Genomic DNA, 18001 nt, shown 5'->3' on the forward strand with positions numbered 1-18001 from the left:
CAATCAAACAAATTAACAAAACGTTACGGTATTGACTAAAACAAACCACTATCTTGACTTGGTCTATTCTTATTTTAGAGTTTTCTTTATCATAGTATCCCATTATGGTTTCTAATGTTTTTTCTGATATCGCTGATTTGAATGGAATCCCAAGCAACGAGTTTAAACGTAATAAGAAACTGTTCGCTGTTCAAAATATTTGAAAATACGCTATTATATTTTTAAAAGAAAAAAAAATAGGGCCCTCTAGTGGCCACAATGAGAAATGCATCCACGGGTAACCCTCGCCTAGGAGGCTCTGTGCAGGCGTTATCCAACATGAACCAAACTGCACTCGTGCATTTGGCAGCTGACAGTTAATTTTAATTAAACAATGGCACCCTTTAAAATGTATTTAAAAAAATATTTTCTTCTTTAAAAAACAGGAAAAATAACCCACACAAGAACTTCAACTTTAATCAATGTAGTATTATGTTTAATCATTTTGGTCATAAATCCACTACAAACTAATCTTTGTTCTCAGTGCTTGTTGAAGAGCCGTTTAGTAAAAAGAAATGAACACATTTTAATGACTAACTTCTTAATTTGAAACACATCCAGAAAATCAAAGCTTAATTAACTGAATTTCTACGAATTTGCGAGTTTGACGAATTTTAACTACGAATTAGCAGATTTTTTTTAAATTTTATTTCAAACTGAACCACATCTTTTATGTCTACTGAGGAGAGGAGAACCTGCCAAAGAAAAGGATGGACCTCGTCTTGTTATGCCTGATGAAGAAGAGGAATGGATGATCAGCTCTGAAGTGTTCCTCTCTCAGCATGCAGAAAGCCACCATTCCAGCTGTGGCGGCAGCGGCCTCCGTGCCCTCTTCGTTCACCTCCACAAAGGCCTTGTGAGCCACCGTTGAGAGAAAAAGCCCTCCTCCTTCATTCATCCCAGACAGATCAGCCTTCCCTGAGCAGAATACATCTGTCATGCCCATTTTGGCCAAAGGCTCGTTCAGCTCATATTCATCCTCAAGCTTAAACTTTGGCAGATGAATGAGGACTTCTGAGTGGATGTCCATGTTTTCCCTGTTGGTCCATTGGTTCAGCCTTTCTTGGGTCAGCTCCTTCTCCAACTGCAACACAGTTCATTTGAGGTTTGAAACTGTTTTGGAGTTTATCTGTCACCATTGCAGCGCCGTACCTTCAACAGGGGGTCGGATCCATCCTGGGACTCCACAGGCAGCAGGATGAACATGCTCAGCTCTTCGTCTACATACGGCAGCTCCAGGATCTGCAGACCATGGTCCGGGATGTAGTTGTAAGGAAGCTTGTGCATCTGGTACATCATCTGGACCGGTTTAGTCTCATTCTTGAACCAACAAAAAAAATCAGAATGACTTAACACATTGCATTTTGCAGAACCTTTTTACTTTAGTTTTATTTTTACCTGGTTGACCTTAAAGAGCATCTCCTTGGTGTTTTCAACAATGAAGCGGCTCTTCCAGCTTCCCTTGAAGTAAATGGCATTGACCAGAGCCAGTCTCGTCATTGGAGTGACGGATCCTTGCTTTAGAAGCTCTTTTATCTTATCTTCAGTGTTGCAAAGAAAAAAAAAGCAATATTCAGGTGGCTCACAGGGAAGACAATAAAATGAATCACTTCAGGAGGAGTCGACTTTTTGATAAATAAAGCCGCCTACTCTCCGTCTGCTCCTCCACCCAGGTGTTGATCTCCACCCTGCACGCCTCCGGAGCTCCAATAAAATCTACAGCCTTCAGGTCGGCCTGGTAGTACTTCAGAGTGGCTTCCAGGAATTCCTGGAGAGAAGAAAGCATCTCAGTTATGGCAAACATTTAATTCAATCTAGAAATTCTGAGATATGGGCAGCTGATGACTCACAGGAAGGAACTTCGATGAGTTTTCTCCATACAGGCGGTTGGCCAGTTTCAGGGTGTATAATGCAGATGGGGAGTTGATTTCAGCATTAAGTGTTTGGAAATCTGCATGGACACCTTTATTGGAGCTGAACTGGAGAGCCTGGATTCAGAAGAAGTACATTAAAACCAACCACTAAAAAAAGTTTTTGAAATATCTAATATAATTATTAAGAAGGTAAAAAAAAGAAGAAGAAAAAAAGACCAATTGTCTTAATGTTTGCAGACATTTGAATTGATTGCATGCTTTGATTTCCCTTATTTCCCTCCCTACTCGTGTGGATTTCTTTGTATGTTCATGAGGATCAATACTTTATTGCAAGACCCACAGGTTAAATGAAGCTCCTGGTACTTCCACTCCAAGAGCTGTGTCTGTATGACAGCCGGTTCCGCTGTTTTTCTGTCTCTCTGTGACCCAGTTTGAAGGCTCACTGTCCCGCACTAACTCCAAATGGGGAAAATAAAAACAAAACTAAAATGAGGGGACTTTTTTTTATTAGTATCTCTATGAAAATAAGAAAAATATTAAGTTCAGGAGACAGCCTTCTCATCCTGCAGCGGCTCTCTGTCTGCCGGTCAGCCAGCAGCCTGGGGGGTGGCGGACCTCCCTCCCTTGTTACGCTGGTAGACAGAGAGGCGCCGCGGGTGCGACCTGTCCAGGGTGTATCCCGCCTTCAGCCAACAGTAGCTGGGAGGGGCTCTAGCCACCCGGCGGCCCGAGCAGGTTAAATAGGTGGACGTTCAAGACAAAAACGCTTGCATTGGATGTGTATTGTACCTGCCGATCGATTCACTGAAAAGATGACAATGCGGCAACCTAGCCAAAAATGAAGACATTTAAACTCAGGCCGCGCCGCTGCCACCCCCTCTGCATGCTATAAACAAAACTTGAACGCTTCATCAAATCAATGACAAAACTGTAGAAAGTACATGCTTTTATGATGAGTTTGTGATGTATATAATTTAGACAAATGTATAGTTTTTTTTCACCTGCTGCTTCTTTATTTTGGATTATCTTTCAGGCACCAATTTTAAAACCTGAAAAATGTTCTAATCTTTTTTAGAACATAATAGAAATTTACATTGGAGATTTCATTCTTAACTTTAAACAACCCACGAGGAGCTCAAATATGTAAAAAGAAAACATTCGCTTCAGTCAGATAATAAATCAAGAAAAAGCAAACAAGAACTATGGTTGACCCCCCGCCTTCAGGAGAAGCTGGTTCCATAAACGTAAACTCCTGTTAAGCACGTTTCTTTATGAGGTTCTCCTTTTTTAACCTAACAATGCACAGTTGTTCCAGAGGGCAGGAATGAGATCAAAGTACAGGTTTTGCTGTGTGCTGCCAGAGCCTCTCCCCAGTCACGCCTTTCATTCTAACATTTATTCCCCTTTTTTGTGAATGTCAGGGGCTGCAGGGGGGCAGCAGCAGATGAAGCAAGGCTGTTCTGACCTTTCCCATCTGGGCAGCGGTGTCTCCTCTAGCGCCCAGGTAGACCATGGCCAGAGCCGAACTGATGCTCAGGGGGGAGAAGAAGACATTCCCAGTGGGATTCGCTTGACTCACTGTCCGGAACAACTCCAAGGCAAACTCTGTGTTTGAACTGTGGATGGCAGCCATGTTTTGCTATTACAAAGTAAAGAAAAACAGCATCAGAAAGATGTTAAAGCAGGGATCTGCAACCTTTAAAGACCCACTCCAAGGAAAATCATGTTTTTGGTGTTTCTCATAAAGGAGCACACAATTAAGAGAATTTAAAAATTTGGGATCAGGAGCACCCGGTTTGAAGAAGCTCAGGTATGTGACGAAGCAACTGCTATAACCAAAGTCTCCCAGTTCTAGCTCTTGTTCTGATGCATCCAATTGCAGACAAATAAATCCAATAACATTTTCATAGACCATTTTAAAACAGTATGCCCGGATAGCTACTGTATTGTACAAATTCTTTTTTTTTTTGCTATGTTAATGTCAGCTTGGGGATGCGAGGTGCTGTGGCTAGTGGGAGAGAGTGTTAACAAAGGAATGATGGGATATTATTGCAGGGTTACTTTCGCACCAGCAGTTGCTTCCGCAACTTAGAGGCAATTTTTTTTTTTTTTTTATTAACTCCTGTCTTAAAAAAACAACACAGGCTTTAGATTTTGGCTAAAAATGGCATAATCATCACTAAAAGACCACAGGGAAATATATTGCAAAAGATAAAAATATAGTGGGAGTGAGACTTTAAGACTAAAAGTGCCTTTTGGTCCAGTTTCTTACTGACCAAAGCCCAGTGAGAGCTAATGTCCAACCTCACTGTTGGCCATTAAGCAATTCGTTTTATAAAATCTAGTTTTTAAATGCTCATGATAAATTTATGTGTCATACCTTTCAATAAATAACAATATTAAGTTTGCTTATTTTAGACAGCAGCATACAAGTTCCTTTCAAAATAAAATGCACCTTATGTCAAAAAGAATCCTCCTGATGCAGCAGATAACCTGAATAAAACCGCATTATTAGGTGCACCATAACATGACTTTGGTGGACCTTCATCTTTATAAATAGAAACCTAAAACCTCACTTTAGAATGATTTTTATTTTAACTTTACATATAAATGCAATTTTTTTTATAGTTTAGTTACTGTGACCGGCATCTAGACACTTCAGTGCAGCTGAAAATCAGAAGTTTATTAAAAAAACTGCTCTGACAACAAGTTAAATCTTTACTATCATTTTGTCATCATCATTTTGTTATCCGACAAGTAAAAAATAGAAATTCAAATGCCAAAACTTAAACTATATACAAAAAGATTTTTCTCTTTAGCCAAAGAGCCACAACGGGGGAAATAAGAGCCACGAGGCTCAAGGGCCCTAAGAGATCATGGATAAGATTTAAATTTCTGTCTTTAAACGCAACAGCTGTTGCTTTATTTACTTTAAAGTCTCACACATAAACTCTAAAAAGACATGATAATACTTTAAATCTCAAAAATATTGATAATACTTTAAATCTCAAAACTACTGATAATACTTTAAATCTCAAAACTATTGATTAAATTGATTAAATCTCAAGAAATTCCCTTTTTCATTTTTATTTAGACGCAACCCTACCCGGAAATAAACCGGATGTGAACGAGACCCGACATTGTAAACGCAGAACTAAAGAACGAATTACTTAATGAACTTACCGACGATTGGTTTAGTTTTATACGGATCCGTCACTGCCTGATCTTTGCTGTCAGAAACCTGGAAGGGAAAATGAAATCAGTAAAGAGGGGGAAACAAGTGCGCATGTGTGGCCTCAGGACCACCGCCGTTTACCGGAGGAAAGAGTGCCGTTTTTGTGAATATCTGACTTTGACCAGGCATTCCCAGCTGCCCCGGTAGGGGTGGGACGCGTGATTGAGCGATAAGCATTATTGGCAGTGACACATCGTCAGGCTTTACACCGGGGGAGGCAGAAATGCAGAGAAAAGCATCGATGGCTCTTCTATGGAGCTACACAGCTGCCAACATGTTTCCCTATTTGGGCCGTCAAGGGATAAAATAATAGGGCCACCATTCAACAAATAAATACATTTAATAGAGAAATGAGAAAATAAGTCATAATTTTACAAGAATAAAGTAGTGAAATTATGAGGACTAAAGTCAACATTTTACGAGAATAAACTCATAGAATTATGGATAAAAAATCAATGTTTTACATTAGTAAAGTTATAATTTCTTAAGTTATAAATTGAGAATTTACTAGATTAAAGTCACAAATTCATGAGGCAAAAGAGGGGAAAAAACTATTATATGAGAGACATAGAGTGCATTATAAGCGGTTTGCCTACTTCATTATTGGTTTCAAAAATAAGGAAATATTCAGTCTTTTAGTGAATCACCATTGTCTTAGTATGAGTAAAACACAGAAAAGAATTTGCAGGCCTCTTCAGAAGAAGATTGTGGATGGAGGCTGGATAATGTGAATTTTCAAAAATGCTCGGCTTTTTTACTTTTAAAGAGACAATAAAATAAAATAAAAACCTGGCTTCATGTGTGCCTCAGTTACTAGTGTGTGCTAGATACTGGTAAGCACAAGAAACTGTTCATTTTTATTTTTATTTCGATGTCCGAGTTCTATACTTTTTCCTCGTAAAATTACAAATTTTTCTCAAAAATGCACAACTTAATTTTCGTGTAATTACGATTTTATTCTTATAAAATTACAACTTCTTTTATCAGAAATGTAACACAGAATTTTTGTAAAGTTATCATTTTTTATGTTTGTGGTGGCCCTCATACGTCAACGTACATACACTCAGAAATGAATATTCATGTCTATGTCATGTCTATATATGTATATATAGATATATATAATATATATATCTAAAACACAGAAAAGAGACAATCTTTACACCGTTTACTTAATTTAGTTTTCTAAGTAAGTGATGCAAAATAAAAAGAATAATAATAAACATAATATAAACACATTGAAACATATTTAAAATGCACACTTATAAGAGACACACATATACTAAGACAAATTGCCACCAACAAAATTGGTGGTTTTAACATATTCCTGAGTATTTTTCTCACAATAGAATGATGAAATGTAAATAAAATTAAGCTTAAAACTGTCTTTTTGAGTATTTCATTATTTAAATTGTGAATCAGGAGCAGAAAAAAAATGTAATTGGAAAAAGCTTGAAGCTGTGACATAGAAGCTACAATCGACAGGCCACAAGCTCCGTGCTTTGATCCTTTCTGATGCATCCACTTGTGGACGAATAGATCCATATACGTCTTTGTTTTCTTCGCCTTAGCTGGCATCTGGCTTAAAATTGTACGGCTGGATAGCTCCAAAATTGTTGGCCATTTTTTTGCACCACTAATGTCACGTTGTTGTAAGCTACCAACTCCAGCTGTGAGCATTCCTCACTTCATTGGTCCGCATAAACAAAATCACTTCTTTGGTGTGGGGTCTTTGCTGATTGTTAACTACAGGTGACCAAAGGTTAATGTTTTGATACTTTTCGTGGAATTAAGTGCACGTCCTAATGCGGTTTAGATCTGGTCTCCACCCAGCCCTGAGGCTTATTACTCACTAGACTCGGGAACTGCTGAAACCTGATAAACTTGTCTGATAAAAAGCAACCTTTACACACCACATGCCTTCACTCGCCTCGTATGATTGCAGGTCGCACCTAAAATGGTCCAAAATCTTAAAATATCCCTTATTTTACTGAAAGGTTTGACATAATGTTTCAGTGATTTAAATACAGGCTTTCTATTTAAAGAAAAAAAGACCAAATATTGTCCACTGTCAAAACATTACTGTAACAAAACAATTAAACTTTTTACAATTTTAAAGAGACTTTTTTTTTTGTAAAATATGGCTTTAAATTAATTGATTAATTGACAATCTATAAACCAGTTCATCTTAAGATAAATTTATACATAAATATAAATTTTCTTGATTAATAAGGGGAAGACATTGAACAGGAATTTTATTCTTTCATACAAGAACACAACGGGCTCTAGAGTATGGACTTATTGTTATACACCCAGAGAATCGTTGAAGTCCCACTCAGATCATCTTTTGATCTATATAGCATCCCTAATGGTCTTTCAATTACGATTTTGGCGTTATTTTTTAGCCTAAATTAAAAAACCTGTGTCGTTTTCTAGGACTTAGTTTCTGCAGAGTGGCAGTACTTCATTATAAATTCACCTCTGAGTTGTGGGCGGGACTTTGGGAGCAGCGCAAGCCCACCCCTACTTCCCATCATTCATCTGTTTACAGACTCTCCTGCTAGCTTACAGTCTCTCAGAACCCCAACCTAACATTATCAGCGCAACAAAAATGACAAGCAACATTGGAGCAGTCCAACCATACAGTTTTGAGCCAGATGCCAGCTCAACACATAAACTTATTCACACTTGCACACACGTACGCAGCTCAGGCTTAATTGTTTTTTCAACTGCTGACTCAAACAGTGCAGCGCTGAAGCTAAAGAACTGATCATGCAGCTGCAGGCCCCGTCCGCAAGGCGTCTTGTCAGACTTCCATACATACAACAGACACAGGCAGAAGATTCCTTTTCCTTCCACGAGAGGGAGCCACAGTAGTGTGCTTTTGTTTGCTGACCCTTCATTTAAGTCCGACTCAGTTCATCCTCCACTTTACACACCCTTAGCGTAAAGAAGTCTATTTAAGTGTACTACAGTTATACTTAGTCTGTGCTAAAAGTGAAGCAGTGTGTTGAATCAGTTAGTGTACTTGAATTCCTATACTTTAACTTATACTCTAGTATAACTTATAAAATAAACTTCAAGAGTAAGTTTACCTCTCATTATCAGATTCTCCCTGTCTGATGTAATCTGTTATTGTATTAAAATTGTTATTAACTGTTAAATCTTTGTCTGCTTTGATACACATCCCACTCAGCTACATGGCACGAGCAACCCCAACGCAGACCTCATGAGAAAAACGACTGCAATGGCAGTGATGGTAATTATGAACAATGTCCTTGCATCTGTCATCAGTTTTGAGCTATGAACAGATTTATCAAGCATCTGTGGATTTAATAAGGCACTCTCTCGTACAGGTGCGACTATAACTCATGCTTATTTATATGGAAAAGCTATGCTCCCCAGCTTTGTCCCAGCTGACGCTCCACAAAGCCTTCAGAACATAACGGCCTGTCCCGAGAAGAAATGGCATTCGTGAATTCTTTCCTAAATCCATTTCTGCATATTCCAAGCTGAATTTTGAAGCTGCACGAGACTTAGAGGTAGATCCTAATATAAATCAGTTCGATGGTTGGATTCTAATGCTCCTTCAATGATGTTAGGGACTGTGATTTCCCTGACCTGTAAGTTGATAGCAGTGAACTCCTCAGTTGCAGACAGGGTCTTTAGGTGGAGCATCTTGGATTTCATAAATCTTATCCTTGTTATTCTGACATTTTTATGGCTGTAAAACAAAAGCAGTCCAGCCCTCCACCGCAGTGGGGTGGGTAGGGGTTGAAGGAGAACCCTCTCATTTGCTTTTGTCCTCCAACAGGCACGTGGAGGACACATTAATGCCTTTGGAATACAGTCAAACTGCTGTAAACTCTTAGAGACAACAGCTTAAATGATCTTACTCCCATGCCGTACAAATTTTGAAGACAAACAAACAAACTAAAGCCCTTAGGCTGGGAGGAGTCTGCAATAGCTGCTGCAGAGTGGAAAAGAACAAGCACGGGGCACACAGAGGCTAAATGTTACTGTCAATGTATGTAGGTGTCAGGGTAAACCAAGAGCCTCTTTGTATATTTGAGAAGAAAAAATCTCCCAAACAATTAAGAGATGGATTGAAACTGTGCTTTAGTGACAGTGGAGAAGAAAACCAAAGTTACACAGATCAATCTGTTTTTCTTCATGAGATTATTAAATATATTAGATTTTAAAATTAACTCATAGTTTTCAACAAACTTAAATGTAAACACTAATATCTGGACATTCTGTCAGCAGGGAGGCAGGTTTAGTCGATAGTGAGTTTATTTAGGTAATTATGGGAAGAAAAGGTTAAAGCCTGAACTCTGCTTAAAACTGGTTAAATAGTTATGTGCTTTACTGTAAAAAAATACACTTTTCAGAAAATTAACTGTACTTTAGCACCAAAAAAACTGAGATAGATGGGAGACATAATTATTGTGTTAGACTGAGGTCTACCTCTGTAAATACTCCAAATGGTCAGTTGCTTCAGAAGATGGTAATTAGTTCATATAAAATTATACTTTTTTAACATGAATTAAAGAATCTAAAACGCTGCTTCACATCTTTTTGTACGTTGGATTAGAACATTTGAAGTTGTCAGTTAAAATGTAGTGTACCAGATTGTGAAGACACTGAATATCATAAGAATAATTAAGAATGTCACGTCACATTTTCTGTTTTAGCCACAAGCAAGTACTTAGAGTAAGACCGAGATCTTGCAGCTCACCGTCTTCATTCGTATTTGACTTTAAATATAACTCCCTGGTTGGAGATGGAGCCTGTGGCGTTTCACTCAGACATAACTCTGCAAGATCAAAGAAGCGGTTTGTCAACCGTGTTTTATTTGCTCACTTCCCAAGAATTTAAACAACAGGATTTCTCCTTTGTTTTTTTCCCCCCGCGGGTGTGGTCAAGATGTATCATCCACGCATGGTTGTGTCGGACAATAGAAATCCTGAATGGTAGAAATTCCATACCAGTTAGTTGCTAATTTTGCACGTGTGCGAGCAAAAGGTCATGCACAGTGCGGGGCTGCTGCAAATAGCTCTGACACCGAAGCAACCAGCAAATGTGCAGTTTTCTGAATGAAACAGCAGAACTGCAGAGCCGGGTGACAACTCTCCGGAGGTTCATTACTCAGCCACGGTCGGTTAATTAGGCAATCAAAGGGACATGTTCATGTATGGCAGTTTACTGGGGATTTAGCGGGTCTCTGATGATTGGTGGTGTTTATATCTTGCTGAAGATGCACTGAACACGAGTTATCCGTGTGCATAGTGTAAGTCATGACTTATCACTATCTTTAGCTGCATGTTCGGTATATTGACCTCATTACTTTAGCAGTGATGTTCTCCTTGGATGCAATTAAATAAGGTGTTGTGCATTTGATACACAAATCTGGAGGGATTCAACTGCCCAATTTAAACTGAAAGAGGGCGAACGCTGTGTTCCAGCTTTTTTTACGTTTACTCAAATTTCCCTGGCTGCTTTTCCTGATCACATGCGAGTCTGTGAACGTGTTTGTTTGCAATTGCATGCCCTTATGTGCAGAAATGCATCTGACGCTGCAAAGGTTTCACCTTAGATAGTGACCTGTGTATCAGCAACTTGCATCAACGCGTGGTCCTATTGGAAACTCAATTGAGGGTCACTTTGATGTGGGTACTGCAGTGCCTTTCCATTCCATCACTGTTTCTAGGCAGCAAAACAAAAACCTCTGCAGCAAATTTTAAAAATCAAGCAGGGGTTCAAAGCCCAGGTGGCCCGACTTATCAATTGAAAGTAGCACCTTCTGAAGGATAGTATTGTGATAAGATGTCATGCTAGCCTCATCGTGTCCCTACACAGCTGTGACCTTCTCAGGGATAACCATGGAATTTAGCCTCCTGATTGAGATTCTATGTAAGATTAAGTGCGCCCCGGGAGATCTGTGTCAACCTCACACTGTATCACCCGTGAGCCTTCAGAGTGTGTGTTTTGTTTTACAGGTCTCGTGCCGTGAAAGATTTACACTTCATGTGATGTCTGAAATCGAGATATGATTCATCTTTAGCACTGTAATAAAGGCATACCAGACAGTTTACAGAGAATACAGAGAGAGAAAATACCTCACTAAAATTACAACCCTAAAAAAAAAAGTCCTTTATTGTGAAACGGATTGTGCTTAGGACACATTAATTCTGTAGAAAGGGAGGGTTTTTTGTTAGGGGATTTATTTTGTATTGTTAGAAATATGCTTTGAGAGAAAAGCTAAACATTTAAGCCAAAAGAGTTACAAGGCAAACAGCAAACACATCACATGTATCAGGAAGCATTCAAAATTTTAAGAACTGTGTCTGCTTTATGAAAAGATTAAATATGTGAGGTTTGTAGGATGGTTTATATTGTTTTGTTTTAATTTGTATATTCAGGACTTCATAATACAGATTTTTATCAGCCCTGACTCCGTATGGTTTGGTTTAGCTCCACTCAGGCTTAACTAGTTTCCACCAGCTACATAGCATGTTGTAATTCTAAATGGTAAGTGGCGTATACGGTTCTTATATAGCGCTTTACTGCCTTCTTAGAAGGCCCAAAGTGCTTAACAGTCACAGTCCCATTTGCCCATGCACACACATTCACACACCAATGGTGCTGCCAAACACCGACGCTAATCTACAACCAGCAGAGCCAATTGAGGGATCAGTGTCTTGCCCATGGACACTTTGACACATGGGCAGAGCAGGAACCAAACCTGCAATATTCCAATCAAGAGGTCGGCCACTCTACCTCTGCACAGCAGAACAAATTAGTTTTTAAAACCAAGTTTTTAAAAGTCAGAAATTTTGGTTTTCTGGTGTCTGGAGCCAAACAAAACAGACATTTCTGAAGTCTACAATAAACTGGTAGGTTTGAGTTCAGTCGGAGTTTGTTTTATTTTGACAGTTTGCCTTCTTAATCAAATTTAAAAGACCACCTGAATCTGTTACTCTCTTAACAAGGGAACTCTTTATGAAACTGGTTTCTCTGTTGATTCCGAAGTTTACCCTGATGGAATTAATTACTGTATAATTGTGCATGGAGTTTCCACCTGACCAGACAGAAGCTTAAACAACACGCAACAGGATGAGGAATTAAAATCAGCCCACAGCAATGAATCTGAAGTAGCACAACCTTCATAAAAGGTTAGAACATGTATTTTGGGTAATTGTGGTGAAAATAAAGAGTTGCAAGAAACTTATCAATATGTGATTAAAAGAAAAAACAAGTAGATTGGGTCCGTTTTCTTCTTTAGACTTTTTTTCTTCATCCTGGTTGGAGCTAAATTCCATTGATATCACCTCTAAAGCAGGCAGACGTTGTAAACTGCACACATGGTCTGCTTCAGTCTTAGATTTGTTATCAATGATGCCAGATGTGAAAACAAACCAACCTTATTGCAATATTGTTTTCTGCAAATTCTGCTTGGGAGAACCTTCTTGTGAAAAAAAAACCCTAAAGGTCCACACTTACTGACAAAGCGTGGCCCATCAGAACATTTGCAAACATCATACATTTTTAGATGAGGTCAACATCACTGCCACAAATTATTGCACATGATCTTGAGTTGCCTCATATCATTTTTCCACATTATAGCACTGTCCTACTTTCACACCTGAACCATAGCCAACCACCTCCACTGTGTCTTCGGCTGCTCTGCGTGTCAGCAGAAATGAAGTAATCTTTACATTTTAGAAAAATTCAGATTTAATTCTACTTGTACCTGGTTGTACAAAACAGATGCACCTATTTTGACATACTAAAATAACATTTGTTACAGGGTACATTTTTTCATAGCTGTCATCGAGATTGATGTCACCAGAACAGGCGGACGGCTGGATCCAAATGCAGCAGGTTTATTAGCTCAGCTAAAAGTCCACCAAGCTAAATCAGGGTCAGGCAGGCAGGGGTTAGTAACAGGCATGAGGTCATCAGAGGAGAGACAGGGTAATCAGGATAGGCTTGGCTTCAGGGCTTCAGGGTCACAAAAATTTTAGGACACCACAATTATCCAAGTTATTTGTCTAGTTCAAGTTGGTTAAGTCCAACAAATAGTTTGGAATGGTACAAAAGTCAGTTGTGACCAGACAGAGGTTTAAAAAGAATAGACAAGGTTGGTTAAAACTGTGAAATTGTATAGAATTACACAAAAAAGGCGCTTTTCCGAGGATTTCAAATAAATTCATATTTTAAATCCTGCTTGTGTGCAATAAAGGTTAACAAGCCTTTAAAGCTGTTCCTACAGGTGCCTCTTGATTCATAGCAACGTTGTCTGCATAAAAGCAGCGATGGAGCACACCATGTTTCCATACCGTCATGGGTTTTAGCTGAAGGATTTTGTACAGGGGCAAGTATTGCAATGTTTCAAAAATTGGATGTAAAAGGCAATAAACAATGAAAGAGAGACAAATCATTGAGAAAATATTTTACTAATATTTTTTTGTTGGATTTTCTGTAAGTACTGGTACTGTAATTCACGTTTTTAGAAAATCTGTAGATGTTATGTTGATAAAGGGTCACTTCTAACTGATAACTGTGGTATCAACACTATGAAACCATTTGTTGTTTCACTTCCAAAGCCCAGGCCCACTATTGTCCCAAGAAAATCCAATTAAACTGGGGCTAAATAAAGCCTAAGTGGAGCACAAACATTTGACCAAGGGCAACACTCTGCGACAGATGTAAAGAACTCCTAAACCCTAGAGCAACAGACACGAGTATAACACAGCTAAACAGATAAGGAAGCAGGAGACGGGAGGGCGACAAAGGGGTGGGGAAGGATTCCGTGTCACGGCCACAAAACTGTAGGTCAGGCTCTCTGGTGGAAAGGTCAACAGAACAGAAGAGGACTGCAATTAACACAATTTATGATAATGAGACAATCCCTGTGGTGAACTGGACAAAACAAAGGTGGCAAAAAAGTTTTGTTTTACTCAATAACAAAAAAAGAAAAAAAAAGTTTTTTAGACCATATGACATAATTTCCATGTATGCACTGAAGCATGAAACCTTTAGAGCCTTTTTCAATGTTTTTTCCTGATAGTTGTAATAAAAAATACGATGCCCAATAGGCCTCTGGCTGGTAAAGTATCAGATCTATTTTTCAATGCTTTTGGACACACTGGAAGACAGAATATGAAACCATTTCAGAAGTCTAAAGACATAATTGATAGGGGAGTAACAATTGATTTGAACAATGATTCAAATTTGTGAGTTTATAATAGTGAGTATTGGTTCAATTTGAACAATCTGATTCACTGACCTAAAATCAATCTAGAACATCTTTAGCCAAAAATTCAACTAATTTGACTTAGATATAAATACCTGGGTACTGAACAGTGCAGGTGAAGTTTTCCAGATTCCTTTGTTCTTGCAAGATAATCAACTGTTAATTATTCATTTATTTATTTGTAAGGACTATTATTATCTCTGTTTTTAATATGCTATTCTTTTTATTGTTATTTTAATATTTTAATACTTAGGTTATGTTTTAATCAGTTTACGTATTTTATTTTTTAATTACTAACATTGTTATATCTTATTTTATTTTTTATCTTTTTCTATTTTTATTGTTGTTATTTCATGATAATTTTTATTCTGATGTTTTTTACTCCAGTGTTTCCTCTTGGGGATCCATTGTTCTGGGGCACCACCAGCTTGACCTGTAAGGGGGTACTGTTGCTGCGGTGCCCGTTCTTGTTGGGCATGCTGGGCAGTAGTACCAAGCCAAACCTTCTTTAAGCTGCAGTTCTTTGTTTCTGTTCAGGGTTCTACTGGGGTAACTGGGTGTGTGGGGTGGGGGTGGGGGGTGAGGAAGGGGTCCCATCTTTGTGTGATTGTTCTTTGTTTTCTGTTTTTAACAATTTTCATTTTTTTTATGACTGTTTTATCTGCTTTCATGTTAAGCGCTTTGTGTTTTTAACTGAAATGAAAGGCGCTAAATAAATAAATAAAGTTCGAGTTTGAGTTTAAATATGTGAACAAACATATACCTTCTTCTGCCTTCTGATGTCCCATTGAGGGATCATCACTGCAAACCATAATCGTTAAATCCGTGCATGACTGATTTGACATTGGTTTTACATCAAATGCGCTTCTTGGAACAAGCCTCTGCAAACACCTGGACTTTGAACCGGCACTATCCGTCCAATGTTTCATCAAACACGCATCTGATTTTTGGTGGAATACAGCTGTGAAAGAAAAAAGCCTGGAGCAAGATTCACGAGATTTGCACCACTTCGACATTTTGCACCAAGCGAGGGTGGTGGACTACTAAACAGTAGGAAAAAAAAGAAGAAGAAGCCCCTCCCTGCTTGTCCGGTGCTGGTCGGGTGTGAACATCATGGGATGAATGCGTGTTCATGAAACCATGTACATCCTTTAACACACAACACATGCCTGGTGCGAACGTATCAGAAGAGATGAAAACCTGCAACCACAAGGGGGCACAATGTAATGTTCTTGCTGCTCTGCAGAGAGATGGAGGGCAGTAAATCTAAGTTGGTATATGTTTGGAAAAGGACACGTGTTAAACTGTTATCAGGACTCACTCGTACAAAGACATGCCTGATAAGACTGGGTTCAGGAAAAGCTGTGGATGACAGATGGGATGTTACTTTGATCTCTTCCCGGGTTTTGATGGAGCCCCATATAACCAAGAAAAACTCTCAGGAACATCTCTTGTTTATGTTGGAATTCTCTGCAATAAGTGACTATACAAAACAAGTGACTTCCTCTCTACAAAATTTCAGGAGAAGAAATATTTTACAAATTAGATACCTTAACTTCATCTGAGAATGGTCCTCGGTCATTATAGATTAAATTCAATAGTCGAAAAAACATTAAAATGAGCTTAGTAAATTGCTCTTTGAAGATAAAGTGCACATTTAAAATCGACTTGTAACCATGGATGCAAGGAAAACAGGACACTAACCCAATACTTTTACTTGAAAGATTTCCTTGTTTTGCTTCTGTGGAATCAAAGTTTGAATGTAACCCTTGTGCTATCCTAGGCACTTTAACATTGGGAGTTGGGTCATCTAGACCCACTAGACAGTGCGCTGAACCTTTTTTCTTCAATGGTTTGTGATCTTCACTGGTGTCCATGGATTACATAAAATCTTTCGACCTTTATTCACCTTTGTCATGGTAGGGAGAACACGTCAAAGTAAGGGTAGGGTCATCTAAGATAGCACAAGGGTTTTAAAGACTCACTTAGAAAATGTGAACAAGAAAATTGTCTTTTCTAAATTAAGCTTAAATTTAAATCATTGTGAATCCGGAGCAGACAAAAAAAAATGCTTTGGAAAACGTTTGTAGCAGTGAGATGGGTGAGATGGGTGCTACAAACTCCCTTCTCCGCTTCATTTGGATCCATCCAAACCACGTGCACAAAAATAGATCCATGGACATCTTTGTTTTCCTGGTCTGAAATGGCATCTACGTCTGAACTGTATGAGTGGATAGGGGCACAATGTAACCAATCGACCTTTGGTTCCCCAAGGGTCGATTTTAGGGCCAATCCGTTTTAATTTATATATGTTGCCTCTTGGGGAGGTCAGGAGACATGGCGTTGACTTTCACAGCTATGCTGATGATACACAGCTTTACATCGCCGTGTCTCCTGATGACCTTGAACCTGTTAACACTCTTTTAAACTGTATTTTAGATATAAAGTCATGGATGGCAGAAAACTTCTTACAGCTCAACCAGGACAAAACTGAAGTTCTAATCATCGGTTCTGAAGACAAGAGAGAGATGATTTTACCAGATCTTCATTATTTTAAACCTTCTCAATGTGTGAGAAACCTGGGCGTAATTTTTGACTCTGAGCTAAATTTTATCCCACACATTAAAAATGTCGTTGAGACAGGGTTTTATCATCTCATAAACATTGCCAGAGTCCGCCCGTTCCTCTCTCTTGTCAGCACAGAGGTGCTAATGCATGCTATTACTTTCAGTCGTTTAGATTATTGTAATGCCCTGCTCTCTGGTTTACCCAAAAAGTCTCTTTCAAACTTCCAACTTCTACAGAACTCAGCGGCACGAGTTCTGACGAGGACCAGAGGGCGGGAACACATTACACCGGTTTTAAAATCGCTGCATTGGCTCCCTGTGCATTTCAGGATTGATTTTAAAATTCTTTTAATGGTTTATAAATGTTTTTATGGTCTTGGGCCCTCTTATTTAAATGAAATTAATTTAAAATATGAACCCTCGCGGACCCTGAGGCCTCCGGTGCTGGCCTCATAGATGTTCCTAAGGTGAGGACCAAACCTTATGGTGAGGCTTCGTTCTGCCATTATGGTCCTCGCCTGTCGAACAGCCTTCCGGAGAACCTCAGGGCCGCAGAGACTGTAGAGGTTTTTAAGAGGAGGCTCAAGACCCACCTTTTTAATTTAGCTTTTAGTTAATTTTAATTGCTAATTTATTTTATTAGTTTTAGTTTAGGCTATTTGAGGTATTTATTTTCATTTTATGCATCTTATTTTCAATTTTATGTTTTTATATACATCTTGTGTTTTTAATTTTAGTATCTCATCATGATTTTAGCCCCAGTGTTTCTTGTGGGGATCTTTTCCTCCAGGGCTTGCCGGCTTGGTCAGCGGTTGTTGTTGCAGTTTTGCCCTTAATGGGGCGGCTGGGGTCTAGCTTTGCAGCTTCACGGCTGTAAAGTGGACCCCAGTGTTGTCCCGGTATGGGTGGGCGCTGTGGCGATGCTCCCATGGGCGGGCCGGCTCCTGGTATGAAAGAATTCCCAAATACCGTTTCCTCACAGCAGAGCCAAGCCATACTTGTTTGTTTGTTTGCTTATTTATTTATTTAA

General features: G+C 38.9%; 1 protein-coding gene across 1 annotated transcript; it reads right to left on the reverse strand.

Moving 5' to 3' along the window:
• Nucleotides 1-658: 658 nt before the first annotated feature.
• LOC101160308 (leukocyte elastase inhibitor) lies at nucleotides 659-5368 on the reverse strand. Its single transcript, XM_011474254.2, has 8 exons — nucleotides 5230-5368; nucleotides 5097-5154; nucleotides 3379-3552; nucleotides 1890-2027; nucleotides 1690-1807; nucleotides 1438-1580; nucleotides 1192-1359; nucleotides 659-1123 (listed from the first exon to the last, which is right to left on the reverse strand). The coding sequence occupies exons 3-8, from the start codon at nucleotides 3544-3546 to the stop codon at nucleotides 716-718; spliced, it is 1143 nt and encodes a 380-aa protein (XP_011472556.1). The 5' UTR covers nucleotides 3547-3552; nucleotides 5097-5154; nucleotides 5230-5368; the 3' UTR covers nucleotides 659-715.
• Nucleotides 5369-18001: the final 12633 nt, after the last annotated feature.

Source organism: Oryzias latipes, chromosome 4 (assembly GCF_002234675.1).
Source record: "Oryzias latipes chromosome 4, ASM223467v1".
Classification (NCBI taxonomy): domain Eukaryota; kingdom Metazoa; phylum Chordata; class Actinopteri; order Beloniformes; family Adrianichthyidae; genus Oryzias; species Oryzias latipes.

What these genes read in the sequence shown, in the direction of transcription:
- LOC101160308 (XM_011474254.2), bottom strand. Translation starts at nt 3,546, where the DNA reads ATGGCTGCCATCCACAGTTCAAACACAGAGTTTGCCTTGGAGTTGTTC. An exon ending in CCGCTGCCCAGATGGGAAAG is followed by an intron (nt 2,028 to 3,378) that starts GTCAGAACAGCC and finishes TTCTGAATCCAG; the next exon opens with GCTCTCCAGTTCAGCTCCAA. An exon ending in TGCTCTTTAAGGTCAACCAG is followed by an intron (nt 1,360 to 1,437) that starts GTAAAAATAAAA and finishes TGTTGGTTCAAG; the next exon opens with AATGAGACTAAACCGGTCCA.